This window comes from Tamandua tetradactyla, chromosome 9, assembly GCF_023851605.1.
Source record: "Tamandua tetradactyla isolate mTamTet1 chromosome 9, mTamTet1.pri, whole genome shotgun sequence".
Classification (NCBI taxonomy): domain Eukaryota; kingdom Metazoa; phylum Chordata; class Mammalia; order Pilosa; family Myrmecophagidae; genus Tamandua; species Tamandua tetradactyla.
The window spans coordinates 31802292-31824359 of NC_135335.1; the positions used below are offsets into that span (position 1 = coordinate 31802292).

Below are 22068 nucleotides of genomic sequence, written 5' to 3' on the forward strand. Positions count from 1 at the left end.
TGGAAATGTCCAAGTTAAGTTCAGACTATAAAAATGTCCAAATTAAGGCATCCGGGGAAAGGTACCTTGGCTCAAGAAGGCCAGTGATGTTAGGGGTTTCTCTGTGAGCTGAAAGACGCATGACAACAGTGTCTGCTAGCTTTCTTTTCTTATTTCATGATGCTCCCATGCAGGGGCGGCAGGGGGTAGGGGGTGGGGTTCCTTATTTCCGAAGAGCTCTGGCTGCGTGGGTTCTGCTAGTTCTGAGCTTTTTCCAAAATGATTCCCTCTTAATGGTCTCTAGTAAGCAACCCCACCTTAAATGGGTGGTAACACACCTAAGGAATGTTTTTGTAATCAGAAAAATCATTTGAAAAAACAGACAGACATTTTTTTTTCCCAAAATGGAATTTGCTTTTTAATTGAATATAAAGTTAATATGCTTCTCTAAAAATCACAGTAAGTATGAAGAAAGCAAAAACATTTGTAATCCCACCTCCTAGAAAAACTCACTTGTATTTGTGTGTAGCCCTTTCAGCGTCATGGATAACCATTTTTACATTTAAATCTTATTCCATTGATAACCTGTTTTGAATCTGAGGTGTGTCTAATTGTATTTCTCACAGATTCTTTCTGCTCTCACTATTTAATGAATTGTTCATCCTGTTGACACTGAATTTTATGATGCCAGCTTTGTCAAATATGTTCATTTCTGGAGGTCTTATTTCTTTATTGGCTTAAGTCCTATTCCACACTGTTGAATCTGTATTTTTATAGCATATATGCGAAAAATCCTTGGGATTGTTTAAATGGCAGAAAATCAGCATTTTTACATTAAGGTTTCCTACTTGGAAATATCTCTTTATTTACATTTTCTCTGTTGTAGGAAAATTATCATTTTCCTTATTTAGGTCCTTTGCCCTTTAATCCAATAGTTGCAGAATAATCTGAGAAAATGTGTCTTCTGAAAAATGAATTAGCAAACATCATGAAAATATTTATACTTTTAACTTAGTAACCCTGTTCCTAAACAGTATCTGTGGGTTAAGATTAATAAAACCCTCTCCCCTGCAGGAGAATTTGACTTTACTGTTAACTTTCTAGCTCTTTTAGCCCTGGGAACTGTTCAAAAGCAGAATGTCAGCTATGTTGCTGGGGAATATTACTTATGTTAAAATGTTCCCTGGTTGTTAAATTGCATCTGGACTCGAAGGAAAGTAAATATCTTGGAAATCCAAGCTTTGTATTTTGCTGAGTATGGACGTGCTCTTATAGACAACATATCCTTTGTAGGAGCATGAAAACTGACTAAGGATTGGCTCCCTTCAAGAATGAGGGTTTTTGGTTTCCTTGTCTTCCTGGGTCTCCTCCATGTGAGTCCACACAGTGTCTGTGCACCTGAGCTGGACTGCTCTGTGGACTATTGCAACACTGTTGCAACACGTGTTGTGTGGACATTAATGTTTCCTGAGGAAATGATCCCAGGGACAGAAGTTCACAGTTGCTCTTTGCAGAATATTTTTGATATATTAAATAAATGATGACTGATTGAATGCTTAATCCACTCAAAGAATATTAACCATTAAAATAGTAGTTCCAAAGCACTGGAAACAAGGATAAATCATACTGTGGGAGGATCAAAAAACACCCAAGTTATATGCTGAGGATATGTTCTTGCTGTAGTGGGAATTTAGGTGCAGCATCTTCACATAGTTTTCAGGGTTAATACGACTTGTAGTTCGCAGAAGAGGAAAGCGGCTTACTGGTATGAGTTCTGCTACAGGCAAGGGGGCTGCACTGGCCTTTTTGAGAGACACGCAAAGGGCAGGAGACAAAAATGAAATCTCTTGTTCCAGAGTGGGAAGATTGGATTCAGAAGTATTTGCATGCTTAACTCACACCTACTCTAGGTAGTACTATCAGCCCCAACCTTCAGGAAGCTAGACTGTTAAAGAGGAAATTGAAAAGTAGCCTTTCTAAGATGGTGTCTGATTGCCTTGTTTTCCCAAGCTGTAGAACAGGCTTCTGTTGAACCTACTTAATTACCTACTTTGTTTATATATAAACATTTATCTCTCCCAGCTTCACTGCAGCCAGGCATTGATATTGACCTTGTTACTCCTCATATCCTGCCCTGGCTACTTAAATGTTTGCTGAGGATGCAGGGCCAAGCCATATCAGAAGATAACTGGTCATTTTTGAGGATACTAACATTCAATCTTGAATTTCCAATTTTAGAAGAGGATGTCTACCTCCTACTGAGAATTCAGCTGTCTAAAGAGGAGTGTTCCTCCAGCAATCCTTAGATAAGTTAGTAACATTGGGATCTAGAATTTAGGGCTATTTTTCTGAAAGCCACTCATTTTCTGAAAGTCACTGAGCCAGACTCTGGAGACTCAGAGGTAAATAACACAGGAGCCCTGTCTTCGTATATGGAGAGTGCTGGAAGAAAGCAAACTTGAGGCAACTTATATATTGTCTACTTGGAGGTAGAGATAGCTAGCTGCCAGAAAGGTTTTCTGGAAAAGGGCATCCCTAGAGCTGCTAAATCAAGTCTCATTCATGCACTAAACCAATATTTATAATTCTGTAATGGGCACTGGGGCTATGGTAGGGGAATAAAACTGTCTTCATGGAAATTATTTAAAAAGGAGAAGACAGATGGATTCAGTACACAGAAATGTTAAGTAATGATACATGGTCTGAAGAAAAATAAGAGTAAAGGATTGAGAACAAATGGGGAGGAAGGGAGTCCTAGTTTATATTAAGTAGTCAACTCTCTGAATAGGTGATATTTGAGCATCACTAAAAGAGCATCACCTCTTTTAATGGAAAAGAGGGAATGAAGAGGGAATGAGCTATGAATAAGTTGGAACATTAATCGAAATTGACAGCAGCAGCATCCATCCTTGAGAATATATTTAATCAGATTACCCCAGGGACAGGATGGCCCTCCTTTCTCCTGGGACCAGAGCTCTGATGGTTGTTAGTGTTCTTTATCAGGGTCCCCTCACACTGGGAAAACAGCCAGCAGGAAAGGCTCAGGGCACAGGATCTCCAGGCTGCTTTGATGTGGGGTGGGGTGAAGTGGGTGTGTGATTCACCTTTGAGTTCCCTTTTCTCTCACAGTTCTTTCTTCTTTCCTCTTTAGTTTGAAGGATGACCTCTAGGAAGAAAGTGTTGCTGAAAGTTATCATCCTGGGAGATTCTGGGTAAGTCTTTCTCATGAATTAGATATTTGGTGGATTGGTTTGGATTTAAACTTAACCTTTTTGAAGCCTCTGCCCCCTCTCTCTGATGTTAGCCTCTTCCTTCTCCAGTAGCAGTGGCGTAGGGCCTTAGGTCTCCCTGCTGTTTCAGGGCAGGGCAGAAATGTGAATGATTCCTTTAAATATTATCCTTCGTTTCCTCATTTTTAGCGTGATTTGAGGGGAAGAGTGGCTATTGAGCATACCTAACTAATGGAAGGCATTTTCATGGAATTCCTTTTTTCCGAGCTGATTATACTAAGGAGTCCTGTTTATTTAGATTTGTTGTTGTCATCACACCTACAGTGTGTTTTGGTTACACTGTGGGCTTTGACTATATTGTGCAGTACCTTCCTGCTGCGTCTGATTCAGGCCTATATGCAAAAAAGCCTGGGTTTGAGAACTGGACTCTGATTCTAGAGCTGCCCCAGCCTGAGTAACTACCTCTTTAGTAGCTCTGAAGATTCTGTGGCAAAGCTTTTCAGACTTGTATCTGAAGTGGCCCGTGAAAGCATCGACTAACTGGGGCCTGCATGTTAATAATACTTATGATAAATGGAGGTGTGCCTCTTTATTTCACAGTTTCCTGATTGGCTTATTTGAATCACCTGAAGAGCCTTTTAAAAACACTAGCAGATACACTCAGTCTCAGACCCACGGGGCAAAGCCTAGTCCTCTGTACTTGGGCACGGGCACGCGCGCGCACACACACACACATTCCAGATGATGCTCTTTTGCTGTGGGGACTGAAAATTGCTGCATTTAGGCAGTGTTACCCAAACTTGCCTGAGTTTGAGGTAACAATTCTGAGAAGAATTACCAGAACCTCATTAGAGACACAGATTCCCTCACCTTTCCTCTGGAAATTGGAGAACACTACCTTGGGCTGCTTTGTTCTTCCAGATCGTCTGCATGTGAAAAAGTTAAATTAATGTCTTCCTTTGCTGGAAAGGAAGATGATGTTATTCGGTATATTAAAGGCTTTTGCATTATCTTCCGGGGCTTTTACCTGCCTCAACCTTATCAAAAAAAATATATATATATGTATGTATCACACATTGTCTCTTAATGAGTTTTGTTTGTTTGTTTTGCTGAAAATTATTTGTGGAGGTATATACTTTGAAGTAGATTCTGGCTCATTGGAATATTGGTGCTCTTTCTGCCTTACATTTTAAGCGTTGTAAAGCAAGCAAGTTGGTTGGCTGGTTGGTTATTGAAACCAACGGGCCCATCCTGGTATTATTTTATGAAACTGAATAGTAACCACTAAGTGGAGAAATACCAGAAACTTCATGCAGTTTTATTTTTAGAATAGGACAGTCTTATTGCTGAAGGTTCTTTCAAAGAAGTATATTTGCTTGCATCATTTTTGAAGAGAATAAAATGCTAGATTCTACCTTTTGAGTTGCCTGTACCAACACTTAGCAGGACTTTTCAATATGCGGTCCACATTTGTACCCTGTATTTTTATCCCAGGAGAAAGGACAACCCTCGGATGAGTAACGCTGAGACGCTTGCTGGCATTGCCATCTGTTTACAGTCCAATTCTTTGTTCTCCTTCAGAACGGTTAGGTTCCTTTTAAAGCTGCAAGTACAAGAATCAGTTTTCATTACCTTCCTGTATTGTATGGCTTATACTTGTGGTTTTTCTCCAATTTCAGAGTTGGTAAAACATCACTCATGAACCAATATGTGAACAAGAAATTCAGTAATCAGTACAAAGCCACAATAGGAGCAGACTTTCTGACGAAGGAGGTGATGGTGGATGACAGACTAGTTACAATGCAGGTAAGCACGCATCTAGGCTTTGCTAACCAAGCCTTATTATAAGTTCATATAGTCTCAATCCTTTTTTCATCACATCTAGGCATTTCACTTCCTTATTGTTCAAATCCCACTATTACATTCATGAATAATTGGCTACAGACAGGGTTGCCAGAGAAAATGCCAGACACCAGTTAAATTTGAATTTCAGATAATGTAAGTCTTTATAACTATTTAACTGTGTTCAAAATATTGTATGAGGCATATTTACCCTAAAAATTAGTCATAGTTTAGCTAAAATTCAAGTTTAACCAGACTTCCTTTTTTCCTGTTATTATTTTTGCTAAATTTGGAATCTGTAGTTGTGTGTCCAAAATGTTTTAATATCCTTATCTAGTGCTTTAGATCAGGAATTTTTGACTCTTTCTCTAAGGTTCTTATTGCACCCAGGACTTCTGTATTTTTCTGATATTTTTATCCTCTAAAGGTGTGTTTCCATTAAACAAACTGGTTTTCATTTATCAACTTATTCCTTCAGGGGCTTCCCTTTCACTGTTATGATAAGGTACAGATTCCTTGGCATGGCCTTTTGAATGCCTTTACATTCCTGATGCAAACTTTTTTTTTTGTCTCTTGCCGGTCCTTACAAATCATGTGCTACTCTTCCAAACCTTTCCTTGTGCATTCTCTCCTGACAGGCCCCTTTGTCACATCCACATTCATTCTGAAGTCTCTAACTGTTGGCTCAAATGTTGCTTCTGTAACTTCTTCTCTGCTGCAATTGTTTAATGTAAATACCCCCCCCCCCCAGGAGAGACTAAGCTTCTAGTGATCAAGTACAGGGTCTTGTCCGTTGTAGTCCTGAAAAATCCTTGAACGAAATATAGGTTAAAAGAAAGAAATTTTTATATGTGTTGATCATGAATTGGCATGCTCCCACAGGAGAATAAGGACTCTTGAAAGTATGCCTACCCTCATTTGACTTGAGCTTCTGAGGCAGTGCTAACATAGATCTCTCCTCTCTCCATCTCACCCACACATCCATACCAAAATGCTCAAAATATAGCTAAAGTTTAAATAAGCCAAACTTGAGAGAAAAGGAAGTTTCCAGATTACAGTAATGAAGAGGGAATTGAAAACTAGTGATAAGTTCATGAGCTCCTGCCATGGTAAATTGGGAAGTTCTAACAGAGTTGTGTTAGTTGTGCAGAGGCAGGCTATGTGACTACACAGTATGGAGGAAAGGGGAGGCTGGAACCAAGAATCCCTTGACACACAGTCATCTAGGACCTTGGAAGGATGTTCCATCCAGGAAAGCAGATCTGAAAGACCCTGACCCAAAGAAGTGGCAAAATTTATGTCAGAAATATAGGCTTGGGACATGCATGTTTGCCTCCTTGCTGGAGAACCCCAGTTCCACTATCTACATGTGTCGAACCTAAATCTAAACTTTGTGTGGTACAGAAATCTCTCGTGAAGAATTTGACATAAACTCCTGGCAAAAACAAAGATAAATCCACTCTATAGGAATATTTAAAATATCAGGACAGAAAGAATAATCTCACTGTTATTGAGTTCATAGCCACAAGAGGAAATAATATACCACAAAAAATGATCACAATGACTAGAGATTTTTCAAAAGGGAATAGAAATCACATTTGAAACGGGACCCTATGAAAAATAAGGATATGGAAAACTTAAAACTTTCAAGAAGTGAAAAATTAGTCATTGAAATAAACTAAATTCAGATAACTGCAAATTAAATACCAGTGAAGAAAATAGTTAACTCTTAAGCCAAGCAAATTATCTAGAAGAAAACTCAAAACTGTGGCACTCCAAAATCATAAGAACAGGGAGAAAAGACAAATTACTTATAAAGAAACAGTGTTTAGACATGTGTTCTCTGTAGCAACAGAGGCCAGAAGCTTAATGAAATAAATTCTGGATTCCTTTACCAGGAGAATAGAATTGTAGGACCAGGCTGTATTTGTCAGCCAAGGGATTCAGAAGTCAGAGCATAACCCCTCCTGAGTTGAGAGGTATAATAGAGCACACATGCACTACTAAACTGGGACTCTGGAGTAGTGCAGTTATCGAGAAAACATGTCTGGAGAACCACAGGGCGCACTGAGCAAGGTCTAGAAGAATGGTAAATAAAATATGTTCCTGAGAAACTGAAACAAAGACTGACCTTCACACTTTTGCAGTCACATTTTTTAAAATGAAATAACTGAAATTTGAAATTCAGAGAGGATTTTGGCAGGAGATGGTACACAACAGAAGAGGTTTGGAAGGTAAAAAAAAAAAAAAAAAGGTTGGGAAATGCAAACAACAGGATTCATTGAGAAAGTCTGACCTACTTGTAATCAGAGTCACAGAAGTAAGAGAAAAGAAAATAAAGCAAAGATAATATTTGCTGAGAATTTTGCAGATCTGATATGGTACTAGTCTATAGATTCTTAAAGTCCAGATTCCAAGAAATGTGAATAAAAGAGAAATCTACATGAATCACAATGAAATTACCAAAATCAAAACAACTTTAAAGCTAGTAGAGAAAGATGACCTTTAAAACAACATCAATGAAGCTGACAGTTGACTTATCAGTAGGAACAGTGGAAATCAGAAGACAGTGGGATGTGTTTTCAACATGAAGTTAGAATAGCCATTTCCTAAATATCCCTAAAGAATGGGAGAAGGATCAAAGGAGGAGGAGTTGTATCAGAGTATATAGGTTTTAACAAATGAGTATGAGTACTGGATCATTATACTGATATTTAGTTTTAGTCTCCAGTGTCTTAGAGCTGGAATTCCTTAGTTAGAAAGAATATCCAGGGCTGCATCTGAGACTTTATAAAAGTTTCACTCCCTAAGTTTATTTTTCAGAAACCAATAACCTCCAGACGGTTCCTAGGCCAGAGAAGCCCTGAAACCCATACTATACTTTGAAATTTGTTCTAAAACTACTTCTAAAAATGGATTCTGAAATTTATTGTTTTGTATATTCTATTTCACAATAAAAATGTTTTAAAAAAAAGACAGTAGGATGTCTCCCAGAAGAAAAGCACAGTTCACATAGTCTTCTACCCATGGTGAAAATATCGTGCAAAAATGAAAGTGAAGTGAAGTCATTGCTATATAAAAATTCATCTTTTAGTACTATGTTAGAAATTTTAGAGGATGTACTTCAGGCAAAAGTAAAGTGAATTCACTTGGAAAGTCTCAGATATAAGAAGGAAGTATACATGTGTCTCTTTTTAGAATGCTGACTCTGATATTCAGAATACATAACTTCCAAACTGGTATTAGGAAATCAACTTTGAAATTATGCTTTTTAAGTTCCTTATATAGTAATGGGAGATGTGAGAACTCAATTCATATTAAACATTAGATGGAGTCAAGTATGCATGAAAAATTTAAATATAACTTACTATGAAGCCATGATAATTCAGTCAGTGTGATAATAGCAGACCAGACAGACCAAGGAAACAGGACACAAAAACAAGCTACACATAAAGGAGAGCTTGCTAGAGAATTGGATTCACACAACTGTGGAGAGCAGGAATTATGCAGTAAATGGGCTTGGACAGCAGCTTCTGTGGTGTGGGGTTATCCAGGTGGATTCAAGACATGAATGTGGAAAAAATAGAAAGTGAAGACCTTAAAAAAAAATGAAAACAAAGAATTTTTATCTTAGGGGAAGCATTTAAGATAAAGCACAAGTGATAAAAGGTTAAAGATTATAGTAGACCACATGAAATTGAACTTCTGAATAGCAACATTCCTAATAATAAAAACAAGGTAAACCAGGAGAAAGTGTTGATAATACATAACTAACAAAGTATTAGTATCCAAATGGCAGGCAATCTAGTGGAGAACTAGATAAAAAGATGTGGACAAGCAGTTCACAGAAGAAATTTTAATAGCCAGTGAGTTGACTTCAGGGAATTGCAGATTTTTTTTAACTTTTTTAAAATTATGAAATATAACATATATACAAAAATAATAAATTTCCAACTACATTTTAATGGGTAGTTATAGAACAGATTTTTTTATTTTATTTTATTTATTTTTCAAATACCAGAAAAAACACCTAACAAATGCACACATTCCTATTTTGATCATTCCGTTCTACATATATCATCAGTAATTCACAATATCATCACAGTTTGCATATTCATCATCATCATGATAATTTCTTGGAACATTTGTATTTATTCAGAAAAAGAAATAAAACGAAAACAGACAAAAAAATTATACATACTATACCCCTTACCCCTCCCTTTCGTTGATCACTAGCATTTCAAATTAAATTTATTTTAACATTTGTTCCCCCTATTATTTATTTTTATTCCATATGTTCGACTCATCTGTTGACAAGGTAGATGAAAGGAGCATCAGACACAAGGTTTTCACAATCACAGAGTCACATTGTGAAAGCTTTATCATTATACAATGATCTTCAAGAAACATGGTTACTGGCACACAGTTCTACATTTTCAGGCAGTTCCCTCCAGCCTCTCCATTACATCTTTTTTTTTTTTAATTAAAAAGAAATTAACTAACACAACATTTAGAAATCATTCCATTCTACATATTCTCCATTACATCTTGACTAACAAGGTGATATCTGCTCAATGTGTAAGAATAGCCTCCAGGATAACCTCTTGACTCTGTTTGGAATCTCTCAGCCATTGACACTTTGTCTCATTTCACTCTTCCCCCTTTTGGTTGAGAAGGTTTTCTCAATCCCTTGATGCTGAGTCTCAGCTCATTCTAGGATTTCTGGCCCATGTTGCCAGGAAAGGTCCACACCCCTGGAAGTCATGTCTCACTTAGACAGGGGGAGGGTGGTGACTTTACTTGTTGTGTTGGCTGGAGAGAGAGGCCACATCTGAGCAACAAAAGGGTTCTCTTGTGGGTGACTCTTAGGCCTAATTTTAAGTAGGCTTGACCTATCCTTTGTGGGGTTAAGTTTCATATGAACAAACCCCAAAACTGGGGGCTCAGCCTGTAGTTTTGGTTGTCCACACTGCTTGTGAGAATATCAAGAATTCAACTTGAGGAAATTGAGTTTTCCCCCGTTCTCACTATTCCCCGAAGGGGACTTTGCAAATACTTTTTATTCACTGTTTAAATCACTCTGGGATTCATCGGGGCATCACTCTGGACAAACCAACAAAATCTCATCTCCTATTCAAGGTTCCATGTACTCATGGTGTTCAATTAACCTCTCTACATAAGTTATATTACAAAATGCACTAGTCAAAATATAAATTTTGTACCGAATAAACATTTTTTGCTATAGTCTCACACATAAATTGCAATTTTAAAATATTAATTACCATCTATTTTCAGCACCCTGCAGTAATGGCATTCCTTTGTTCTTCCTTGTGCAAGAACATTTTTTAAATTTGTACATTTAGTCATTATCATTATATAGATTATACCCTCTCAGTCTTTGTCGTCTATTTTCTTTCTAATTTCATTTGTTCCCCTGGCCCTCCTCCATCATTCTCACATTCAACTTCCTTCAGTGTTTTAACATAATTGTATTACAGTTAGGTAGTATTGTGCTGTCCATTTCTGAGTTTTTACGTTTAGTTCTGTAGTAGAATCTGTATCCCTTCAGCTCCAGTTACCCAATATCTTACCCTGTTTCTATCTCCTAATGGTCTCTGTTGCCAACAAAATTCTCCAAGTTAATTCACATCAGTGAGACCATACAGTATTTGTCCTTTTGTTTCTGGCTAATCTCACTCAGCATAATATCCTTAAGGTCCATCCATGTTGTTACATACTCCATAACTTGATTCTGTTTTACAACTGCATAATATTCCATTGTATGTATATACCACAGTTTGTTTAGCCACTCATCTGTTGATGGACATTTTGGCTGTTTCCATCTCTTGGCAATTGTAAATAATGCTGCTGTAAACATTGGTGTGCAAATGTCTGTTTGTGTCCTTGCCCTCATGTCCTCTGAGTAGATACCTAGCAATGGTATTGCCGGGTCATATGGCAGTTCTGTATTTCGCTTGTTGAGGAACGGCCAAACTGCCTTCCACAGCGCTTGTACCATTTGACATTCCCACCAACAGTGAATAAGTGTGCCTCTTTCTCCACATCCTCTCTAGCACTTGTCATTTTCTGTTTTATTGATTATGGCCATTCTGGTGGGTGTGAGATGATATGTTAGAACCCCCCATTCAGGTTTTGATTTGCATTTCTCTAATAGCCAGGGAAGGTGAGCATCTCTTCATGTGCCTTTTGGCCATTTGTATTTCCTCTTCTGAGAAGTGTCTGTTCAAGTCTTTTGCCCATTTTGTAATTGGATTGGCTGTCTTTTTGTTGTTGAGTTGAACAATCTCTTGATAAATTCTGGATACTAGACCTTGATCTGATATGTCGTTTCCAAATATTGTCTCCCATTGTGTAGTCTGTCTTTTTACTTTCTTGATGAAGTTCTTTGATGCGCAAAAGTATTTAATTTCGAGGAGTTCCCATTTCTTTCTTTCTTTTTTCAGTGCTCTCACTTTGGGTGTAGAGGTCTAGAAAATTGCCTCCAAGTATAAGATTTATAAGATATTTCCCTGTATTTTCTTCTGACAATTTTATGGTCTTAAATCTAATATTTTAGATCTTTGATCCATTTTGAGTTAACTTTTGTATAGGGTGTGAGATGTGGGTCCTCCTTTATTCTTTTGCATGTGGATATCCAGTTGTTTAGGCACCATTTATTGAAGAGACTGTTCTTTCCCAGGTCAGTTGGCTTGACTGCCTTATCAAAAATCAGTTGTCCATAGATAAGAGGGTCTATATCTGAACACTCTATTCAGTTCCATTGGTCAATATATCTGTCTTTATGCCAGTACCATGCTGTTTTGATCACTGTAGCTTCATAATATGCCTTAAAGTCAGGTAGCATGAGACCTCCGACTTCATTTTTTTTTCTCAGGATACTTTTAGCTATTTGGGGCACCCTGCCTTTCCAGATAAATTTGGTTATTGGGTTTTCTGTTTCTGAAAAGTAAGTTGTTGGGATTTTAATTGATAGTGCATTGAATATGTAAATCAGTTTAGGTAGAATTGAAATCTGAACTATATTTAGTTTTCCATCCATGAACACGGTATGCCCTTCCATCTATTTAGGTCTTCTGTGATTTCTTTTAACAATTTCTTGTTGTTTTCTTTGTATAGGTCTTTTATCTCTTTAAATTTATTGCCAAATATTTTATTCTTTTGGTGGCAATTGTAAATGGATTTTTTTCTTGATTTCCCCCTCAGATTGTTCATTACTACTGTATAGAAACACTACAGATTTTTTGAGTGCTGATCTTGTAACCTGCCACTTTTGCTGTCCTCATTTATTAGCTCTAGCAGTTCTGCTCTGGATTTTTCTGGGTTTTTGACATATAGTATCATATCACCTATAAACAGTGAAAGTTTTAATTCTTCCTTTCCAATTTTGATGCCTTGTATTTCTTTTTCTTGTCTAATTGCTCTGGCTAGAACTTCCAACACAATGTTGAATAGCAGTGGTGATAGTGGACATCCTGCCTTGTTCCTGATCTTACAGGGAAAATTTACAATTTCTCCCCATTGAGGATGATGTTAGCTGTGTGTTTTTCATATATTTCCTTTATCATTTTGAGGAAGTTCCCATCTATTCCTATTCTTTGAAGTGTTTTCAACAGGAAAGGATGTTGAATTTTGACAAATGCCTTTTCTTCATCAAACTGTCCTTCCATACCTGGGATGAATCCTACTTGGTCATGATGTATAATTCTTTTAATGTGTTGCTAGATTTGATTTGCTAGAATTTTGATGAGGATTTTTGCATTATATTCATTAGAGAGATTAGTCTATAATTTTCTTTTTTTGTAGTATCTTTGTCTGGCCTTGGTATGAGGGTGATGTTGGCTTCGTAGAATGAGTTAGGTAGCTTTCCCTCCATTTCAATTTTTTTGAAGAGTTTGAGCAGGATTAGTACTAATTCTTTCTGGAATGTTTGGTAGAATTCACATGTGATGCCATCTGGTCCTGGACTTTGCTTTTGGGGGAGCTTCTTAATGACTGATTCAATTTCTTTACTTGTGATTGGTTTCTTGAGGTCCTCTATTTTTTCTTGGTTGTTCATGGCTTTCTAGAAAGTTGTCCATTTCATCTACATTGTTGTATTTATTAGCATAAAGTTGTTCATAGTATCCTGTCATCCCTTCCTATATTTCTGTGGGATCAGTGGTTATATCTCCTCTTCTATTTCTGATCTTATTTATTTGCATCTTCTCTCTTCTTCTTTTTGTCAGTCTTGCTAAGGGTCCAACAATCTTACTGATTTTCTCATAAAACCAACTTCTGGCTTTATTGATTTTCTCAATTGTTTTCATGTTCTCAATTTCATTTATTTCTGCTCTAATCTTCATTATTTCTTTCCTTTTGCTGGCTTTGGGGTCAGTGTGCTGTTCTTTCTCCAGTTCTTCCAAGTGGACAGTTAATTCCTTGATTTTTGCCCTTTCTTCTTTTTTGATATAGGCATTTAGGGCAATAAATTTCTCTGTTAGCGCTGCCTTTGCTGCTTGCCATAAGTTTTGATAGGTTGTGTTTTCCTTTTCATTTACCTCAAGATATTTACTGATTTCTCTTGTAATTTCTTCCTTGACTCATTGGTTGTGTAAGAGTGTGTTGTTGAGCCTCCACATATTTGTGAATTTTCTGGCACTCTTGCCTATTATTGATTTTCAGCTTCATTCCTGTAGATCTGAGAAAGTGTCTTGTATGATTTCAATCTTTTTAAATTTATTGAGACTTGCTTTGTGACCCAGCATATGGTCTATCATTTAGAATGATCCATGGGCACTTGAGAAAAAGGTATATCCTGCTGTTGTGGGGTGTAATATTCTATAAATGTCTGTTAAGTCTAGCTCATTTATTGTATTATTCAAATTCTCAGTTTCTTTATTGATCCTCCGTCTGGATGTTCTGTCCATTGATGAGAGTGGTGAATTGAAGTCTCCAACTATTATGCTATAGTGTCTATTTCTCTTTTCAGTGTTTTCAGTGTTTGCCGCATGTATTTTGGAGCATTCTGGCTCAGTGCGTAAATATTTATGATTGTTATGTCTTCATGCTGAATTATGCCTTTTATTTATACATAGTATCCTTCTTTGTCTCTTTTAACTGTTTTACATTTGAAGTCTAATTTGTTGGATATTAGTATAGCTACTCCTGCTGTTTTCTGATTGTTATTTGCGTGAACTATCTTTTCCTAACCTTTCACTTTCAACGTATGTTTATCCTTGGGTCTAAGATGTGTTTCCTATAGACAGCATATAGATGGGTTCTGTTTTTTAATCCATTCTGCCAGTCTATGTCTTTTGATTGGGGAGTTTAATCCCTTAACATTTAGTGTTATTACTTTATGAGTAGTACTTTCTTCTACCATTTTGACTTTTGGATTTTATATGTCATATCTAATTTTTCTTCTTTTTACCTTTACTTATAGTCTTCCTTTCTACACTCTTCTCCACTCCTCTCTCTTCTGTCTTTTCACATCTGTCTCCAGTGCTCCCTTTAGTATTTCTTACAGAGCTGGTCTCTTGGTCACAAATTCTCTCAGTGATTTTTTTGTTTGAAAATGTTTTAATTTCTCCCTCATTTTTGAAGGACAATTTTGCTGGATATAGAATTCTTGGTTGGCAGTTTTTGTCTTTTAGTAATTTTAATATATCATCCCACTGTCTTCTCGCCTCCGTGGTTTCTGCTGAGAAATCTATGCATAATCTTATTGGTCTTCCCTTGTATGTGATGGATTGCTTTTCTCTTGCTGCTTTCAAGATTCTCTCTTTCTCTTTGACCTCTGACATTCTAACTAGTAAGTGTCTTGGAGTACATATATTTGGATCTGTTCTGTTTGGGGTACGCTGCACTTTTTGGATCTGTAATTTTAAGTCTTTCGTAAGAGTTGGGAAATTTTCAGTGATAATTTCCTCCATTAGTTTTTCTCCTCCTTTTCCCTCATCTTTTCCTTCTGGGACACCCACAACACGTATATTCATGCACTTCATATTGTCATTCAGTTCCCTGAGTCCCTGCTCATATTTTTCCATTTTTTTCCCTATATTTTCTTTTGCTTGTCTGATTTCATATGTTCCGTCCTCCAGTTCACTGATCCTATCTTCTGCCTCTTGAAATCTACCATTGTAGGTTTCCATTGCATTTTTCATCTCTTCTACCGTGCCTTTCATTCCCATAAGTTCTGTAATTTGTTTTGTCAGACTTTCGATTTTTTTTTTGTTCATTCCTCGCCTTTATATCCTTCCTCAATTCATTGATTTATTTGATTTTTGATGAGATTTTCCACGTCTTTTTGTATATTCTGAATTAATTGGTTCAACTCCTGTATCTCATTTGAATTGTTGGCTTGTTCCTTTGACTGGGCCATGTCTTCAGTTTTCCTAGTGTGATTTCTTAGTTTTTGCTGGGGTCTGGGCATTTAATTACCTTAGTTAGTTTATTCTGGAGATTGTTTTCACTTCTTTTACCTAGGGTTTTCTTGCTGGATGAATTTGTTGTATATCTGTTCTTTGACATTCAGTTCAGCTTTTTCTGGACCTCTAGCTTAGGGTTTATTTAACAGATCAGAATTTTTCAGTTCTTGTCTTCTTCTTTCTTGCCCTGCTTGTATGGTGCCTTTTTCCACCCATACTTAGGAGGGACTACTAAGGTATTATAGACCCCAGCCATATTTTCCCAGACCAAACTGGCCTTCTGTCAGGAGGAAAGAGTCACCTGCATCAGTTTTCCCTGAGGGTGAGACCCAGCAGGTTGAAAGACTTTTCTGTGAGGTCTCTGGGCTCTGTTTTTCTTATCCTGCCCAGTATGTGGCGCTTGTCTGCCTGCAGGTCCCACCAGCATAAGATGATGTGTTACCTTTAATTTTGGCAGACTCTCCCTGCTGGGGGCGTGGTGGAGACAGAGGAGAAATTGTAGGCTGGTTTGTTTTTTGTTTTTTGTGTTTTTTTTTTTTATTAATTAAAGAAAAAAAAGAAATTAACACAACATTTAGAAATCATTCCATTCTACATATGCAATCAGTAATTCTTAACATCATCACATAGATGCATGATCATCATTTCTTAGTACATTTGCATCGATTAAGCAAAACAACAGAAAAAGATATAGAATGTTAATATAGAGAAAAAAAGACACAAACAAACAAACAGACTATAGCTCAGATGCAGCTTCATTCAGTGTTTTAACATAATTACATTACAATTAGGTATTATTGTGCTGTCCATTTTTGAGTTTTTTTATCTAGTCCTGTTGCACAGTCTGTATCCCTTCAGCTCCAATTACCCATTATCTTACCCTGTTTCTAACTCCTGCTGGTCTCTGTTACCAATGACATATTCCAAGTTTATTCTCGAATGTCGGTTCACATCAGTGGGACCATAGAGTATTTGTCCTTTAGTTTTTGGCTAGACTCACTCAGCATAATGTTCTCTAGGTCCATCCATGTTATTACATGCTTCATAAGTTTATTCTGTCTTAAAGCTGCATATGTATATACCACAGTTTGTTTAGCCGCTCGTCTGTTGATGGACATTTTGGCTGTTTCCATCTGTTTGCAATTGTAAATAAAGCTGCTATAAACATTGGTGTGCAAATGTCCATTTGTGTCTTTGCCCTTAAGTCCTTTGAGTAGATACCTAGCAATGGTATTGCTGGGTCGTATGGCAATTCTATATTCAGTTTTTTGAGGAACTGCCAAACTACCTTCCACAGTGGTTGCACCATTTGACATTCCCACCAACAGTGGATAAGTGTGCCTCTTTCTCCGCATCCTCTCCAGCACTAGTCATTTTCTGTTTTGTTGATAATGGCCATTCTGGTGGGTGTGAGATGATATCTCATTGTGGTTTTGATTTGCATTTCTCTAATGGCCAGGGACATTGAGCATCTCTTCATATGCCTTTTGGCCATTTGTATTTCCTCTTCTGAGAGGTGTCTGTTCAAGTCTTTTTCCCATTTTGTAATTGGGTTGGCTGTCTTTTTGTTGTTGAGTTAAACAATCTCTTTATAAGTCTGGATACTAGACCTTTATCTGATATGTCGTTTCCAAATATTGTCTCCCATTGTGTAGGCTGTCTTTCTACTTTCTTGATGAAGTTCTTTGATGCACAAAAGTGTTTAATTTTGAGGAGCTCCCATTTATTTATTTCTTTCTTCAGTGCTCTTGCTTTAGGTTTAAGGTCCATAAAACTGCCTCCAGTTGTAAGTTTCATAAGATATCTCCCAACATTTTCCTCTAACTGTTTTATGGTCTTAGACCTAATGTTTAGATCTTTGATCCATTTTGAGTTAACTTTTGTATAGGGTGTGAGATACGGGTCCTCTTTCATTCTTTTGCATATGGATATCCAGTTCTCTAGGCACTATTTATTGAAGAGACTGTTCTGTCCCAGGTGAGTTGGCTTGACTGCCTCATCAAAGATCAAATGTCCATAGATGAGAGGGTCTATATCTGAGCACTCTATTCGATTCCATTGGTTGATATATATATCTTTATGCCAATACCATGCTGTTTTGACCACTGTGGCTTCATAATATGCCTTAAAGTCCGGCAGCGTGAGACCTCCAGCTTCGTTATTTTTCCTCATAGGCTGGTTTTAATGGCTTCAAATTACCAAGCCCTTGTGTCTGAATTCCTTAAGGGAGGGATTCTGCCTGAGTTGGGCTTCACCTCTCCCCTGGGGAAGGCACAGTCTCCAGACAAGCTCTCAAACAAGCTTGTTTCTGCCTATGCCTGGGGCAGTTGCAGCCTGAGAAGTCCTGCTGCTGTATCCAAAGGCAGTCAAGTTGTAAAAGTACAGCCACAAAAACCTCTGTTTCTTGTTTTGTTTTGTTTTTTTCCATCAACCCTGCCCCCTTGGCGCCCGGACAAAAATGAGTGACCTCCGGTTTGACCAGGTTCACCTGAACTGGGGTCTGTTTTTAGTTGTCAGAATTTGTGTATTAATTCCACAATTCACTTTTGGTTGTGCTCAGCCCCTGCTGCTGGTAAAGTCCCTTTCCTTTTCCCTCTTGGAAGCAGCCTGTGGGTGAGGGGTGCCGGCCGCCGCGGCTTGGGAAACTCACGGTTCTGGGGGGGGGGTCTCGCAGTCAGTCCCACTGGTCCAGACTGGAGTACGCTATGTGTCCCGTCACTGACGTGGCCCCAGGAGCTGTCCTGTACTGTTCCTGGTATTTTGGAGGTGTGTAGAACAGATTTCAAAGTTTGGCATGGGTTAATAATTCCATGATTTTTTGTTTTTTCTTCTAGCTGCTCCAAGACACTAGAGATCAACAAAAATATCAGTATAATGATTCAGCAGTCATACTCATTTGTTAAATCTGATCTTCTCTGTTTTATTCCTCTTTCTCTTTAAATAACATTCATAAAAGCAATACATTTCAAAGTACATCACAACAGTTAGTTGTAGAACAGATCTCAGAGTTTCGTATAGGTTACAGTTCTACAATTTAAGGTTTTTATTTCTAGCTGCTCTAAGGTACTTGAGGCTAAAAGAAATATCAGTATAATGATTCAGCACCCATAATCATTTGTTAAACCTGACCTTCTCTATATCACTCCACCCTCACCTTTGATCTTTTTCCCAGTCTTTAGGGGTATTTGGGCTATTCCCATTCTAACTTTTTCATGTTGAAAGGGGCTGTTGATAATACGGGTAGGGGGATGGAACTGATATTCTGGAATGGTTTTCCCCTCTGCCTTTCAGGACTTCCTGGTCCAGGGGCCCATCTGGAGATTGTATGTTTTGGAGTGTTGCCCTAGTGCATGGAACCTTTGTAGAATCTTATGTAATGCCTTAGGTATTGTTTACGATTAACAGGAATGGTGTTGGTTGAGGTTATGATAGGTAACAATGTCTAACTGAAGCTTGCTGAGAGTGACCTCCAGTGTAACCTCTCAACTCTATTTGAACTCTCTCAGCCACTGAAAGCTTATTTGTTACACTTCTTTTCCCCCTTTTGGTCAGGATAGCATTGTTGATTCCATGGTACCAGGGCCAGGCTTATCCTTGAGGGTTATCTCCCACACCTCCAGGGAGACTTTCATCCCTGGATGTCATGTCAAGGAATTGCAAATTTGAAAAGGCTGACAAAATCTCTATTGCTAGAATATAAAGTAGACCATTCTTAAGCTGATGATGGGAGTGTACAGCTACTTTACTGAACACTACCATTTTGCTCTATAGTGTTGAACGTATTCATACCAAGCAACGTAGCAATTCTCTGTCTAGGAGTACAGCTGAGAGACATATTTTCAGAGGAGGTAAGTATGAGGATATGATATAGGGGGATTAAATATTTCTTTTTAAAAATTTTCAATTAAAATGTGTAAAGATCTTTCAGAGAGTGACATCAGTAAAATGGCAGAATAGGCAGCTCCAAACTTTAATCCCTCCACAAAAACATCAAAAAACAAGCAGCAACTATCAGAACCAACTTTCCCAGAACTCAGGGAAACAGAGATTTAGCAACCAAGTGAACATTGAATCAAGGAAAAGGCAACTTACAAATGTTTTAGAAGTCTCCTCCTGATTAAGATGATATGAAGTGGCACACTTGAGGACTCCATACCTTGCACAGAATTGTGAAACAACCAGCAAGAACCGGCATAAACATCTTTCTTAAAGCTCTAGAAAACAGTAACGTGATTAAGTCCCAAATCAAGCAAAAAGTGATGTGGGGGTAGTGGAATAAAGCTCCTCTTTTATAGCAAAAAAAAGTGGTAGAAAATATTCCTAATTATTATTTAATACAATATATTTTACACTGTTGATATGCCATAATTTACTGTTATTTTAATGTTGGATACTTAGATTATTTTCATTTTTTAAACATGTTGGGGTCACTGCTGTATGGAAAGGCTGTGTAGTTCTGTTTTTGCTTTACTTAAGTAATTTATTTGGGATAAACTTTTAGAAGTAAAATCGACAATAAAATGCTATAAACTTAAAAACAAAATAAAACAGAAGACAGGATCTTGTGACACTTTGGTTGTGCCTTTTCTCATTAGCCTATACCTGCAGTGTGCTTCCCTTTTCCAGAGGTAGCAGAATAACCTTCATGCACATACTGAGAGCGTATATATTTGCTCAACCTGGTGGTGGCCCTGGAGAGTCGCCTTCCATGTAGAACACAGCTCATGGAACTCTTCCTACATAACACTGTGGGGCAGAATGTGCCGACTGGAGCAAACAATTGCTGCCTATAGGGCATACAGTGCCAGAGCCTGGGACCATGAGAAACTGTTCCCTTGGAAAGAAGGCATATTAATATCCATTGAAATTGAGAAATTCCCAGGGCCACACATGCAACCCAAGAGTTGCATTTGCAGAAGGAATCAGGGTGGGCCTTATGCTTTGGCCTATAGCTATTCTCTAAACACTTTGTATGGGTAAGCTGTAAAAGACAGCATTCACACAGGTCAGTATGCAAAGACTGGGAAAGATGTTTTTGTTTTTTCCTCCTTTTTTTGTTAGCACCTGGCATTCAACGAAATTTCTGCCATAACATTGATGCCTCATAGGCCATCAATAACATGTTTGTAATTATGCTCAAAATGCTAAAGGAGAATATGAATAAATAACTAGCGGAATTTGGGAAAATGATAAATGAACGCGAGAGAATATCAGTAAAGAGATAGAAATTATGAAAAGGAACCAAACAGAACTTAAAGACCTCTGTAACAGAAATTTAAAATTATCTAGAGGGGCTAAGCTGGCATAAAAAAGAATCTGTGAACTTAAAGATAAGACAGGTGGAATCAAGTACTAGTGAGTATCAATAAGAAAAAAGAGAATGAAGAAAAGTGAACAGAGCCTGAGGAACCTGTGGTACACCATTAAGCACACCAGTATATGCACTGTGGGACTCAGAAGAAGAAAGAGAGAAAGGGACAGAGAATATTCAAAGAAATAATGGCTGAATATTTCCTAACTTTAACAAAAGGCATACGCATCCAAGATGGTCAATAAATTCCAAACACAGGATAAATCCAAATAGACCCACAGCCATGGCATATCATAATCATACTGTCAAATGCCATTTTAGTTTCCTAGGCTTCTCAAACAGATGTTAATTGCTTATGATTTTCAGGCTAAAATAGAAGTCCAAATCAAGATACCATCAAGTGATGCTTTTTCCCCAAAGACCAACCAAGTGAATAATCTTGTTCTTAGGAAATATACATGGCAGTATTAAGTGTTCATGTAGCATAACGTATACAACCAACACAAGTGTTCAGAAAATGGATCGAATAGCTGGAGAGATTAATAGATACATCAGTATGTAGTCTGATACAGCAGATGTGGCACAATGTTAAAATTGGTGGATTTGGGTATTTGTGGTGAGGGCGGGTGGGTTTGTTGGAATTTTCTGTATGGGGTTTGTATGCTTTTTTTAACTGTCCTGTAAGTTTGAAAATATTTCAAAATAAAAAGTTTTAAGGGGCATCAGGCAGCGCTAGAAAGCCTTATAGCATTTTTACTTGCCCTGCCCTATCCTCTCTTCTGCTTGACAGCAGTCCTGATGATGACAATTCATATTCCCAATGTGGGACTGTGGTTCCTGGTTTCAAAGGGAGCAGAGCAGACCTTATTCACAAATTATTGTGTTTATGTATTCTGACCTCTCTACGTGTGTTAACTAAAGGGCTGACACGAGGAACTATTTTGTTTCACATAAGTTGGAATCCACTGAAGGTGGCAAAAACAACTGACACTGACGGTGTTTGGAAGCATTACAAGGTGAGAAGAAAGTTATACAATTTCCTGGAACAGAAGATGGTTGAGATAAATAGTAGATGGCCTAACGCCTGGGAGAAAAAGCAGGATGGGGTTGGTATAGTTTGTTTGGAAAATTAGGACAATCAAAAGCACCACTGTATATTGAGAATTTAAAGGGCCATGGCACGTGTCCAGGCCATTCACCCTTCTCAGAAGAGACCTGAGATGACCCTAAGCTTCCATCACTGTCTGAACTTTAGGCCTACTACGAGCAGAAACTAAAG

General features: G+C 37.8%; 1 protein-coding gene across 2 annotated transcripts in view; it reads left to right on the plus strand.

Moving 5' to 3' along the window:
- Positions 1-22068, plus strand: part of RAB7A (RAB7A, member RAS oncogene family) — a 132630-nt gene that overhangs the window by 70527 nt on the left and 40035 nt on the right. For both annotated transcript variants that reach the window (XM_077116362.1, XM_077116361.1), the window contains 2 exons: positions 3131-3191; positions 4889-5015. In XM_077116362.1, the coding sequence (XP_076972477.1) occupies positions 3139-3191; positions 4889-5015 (180 nt within the window). In that variant the 5' untranslated portion in view covers positions 3131-3138. The remainder of the gene's footprint in view (positions 1-3130; positions 3192-4888; positions 5016-22068) is intronic.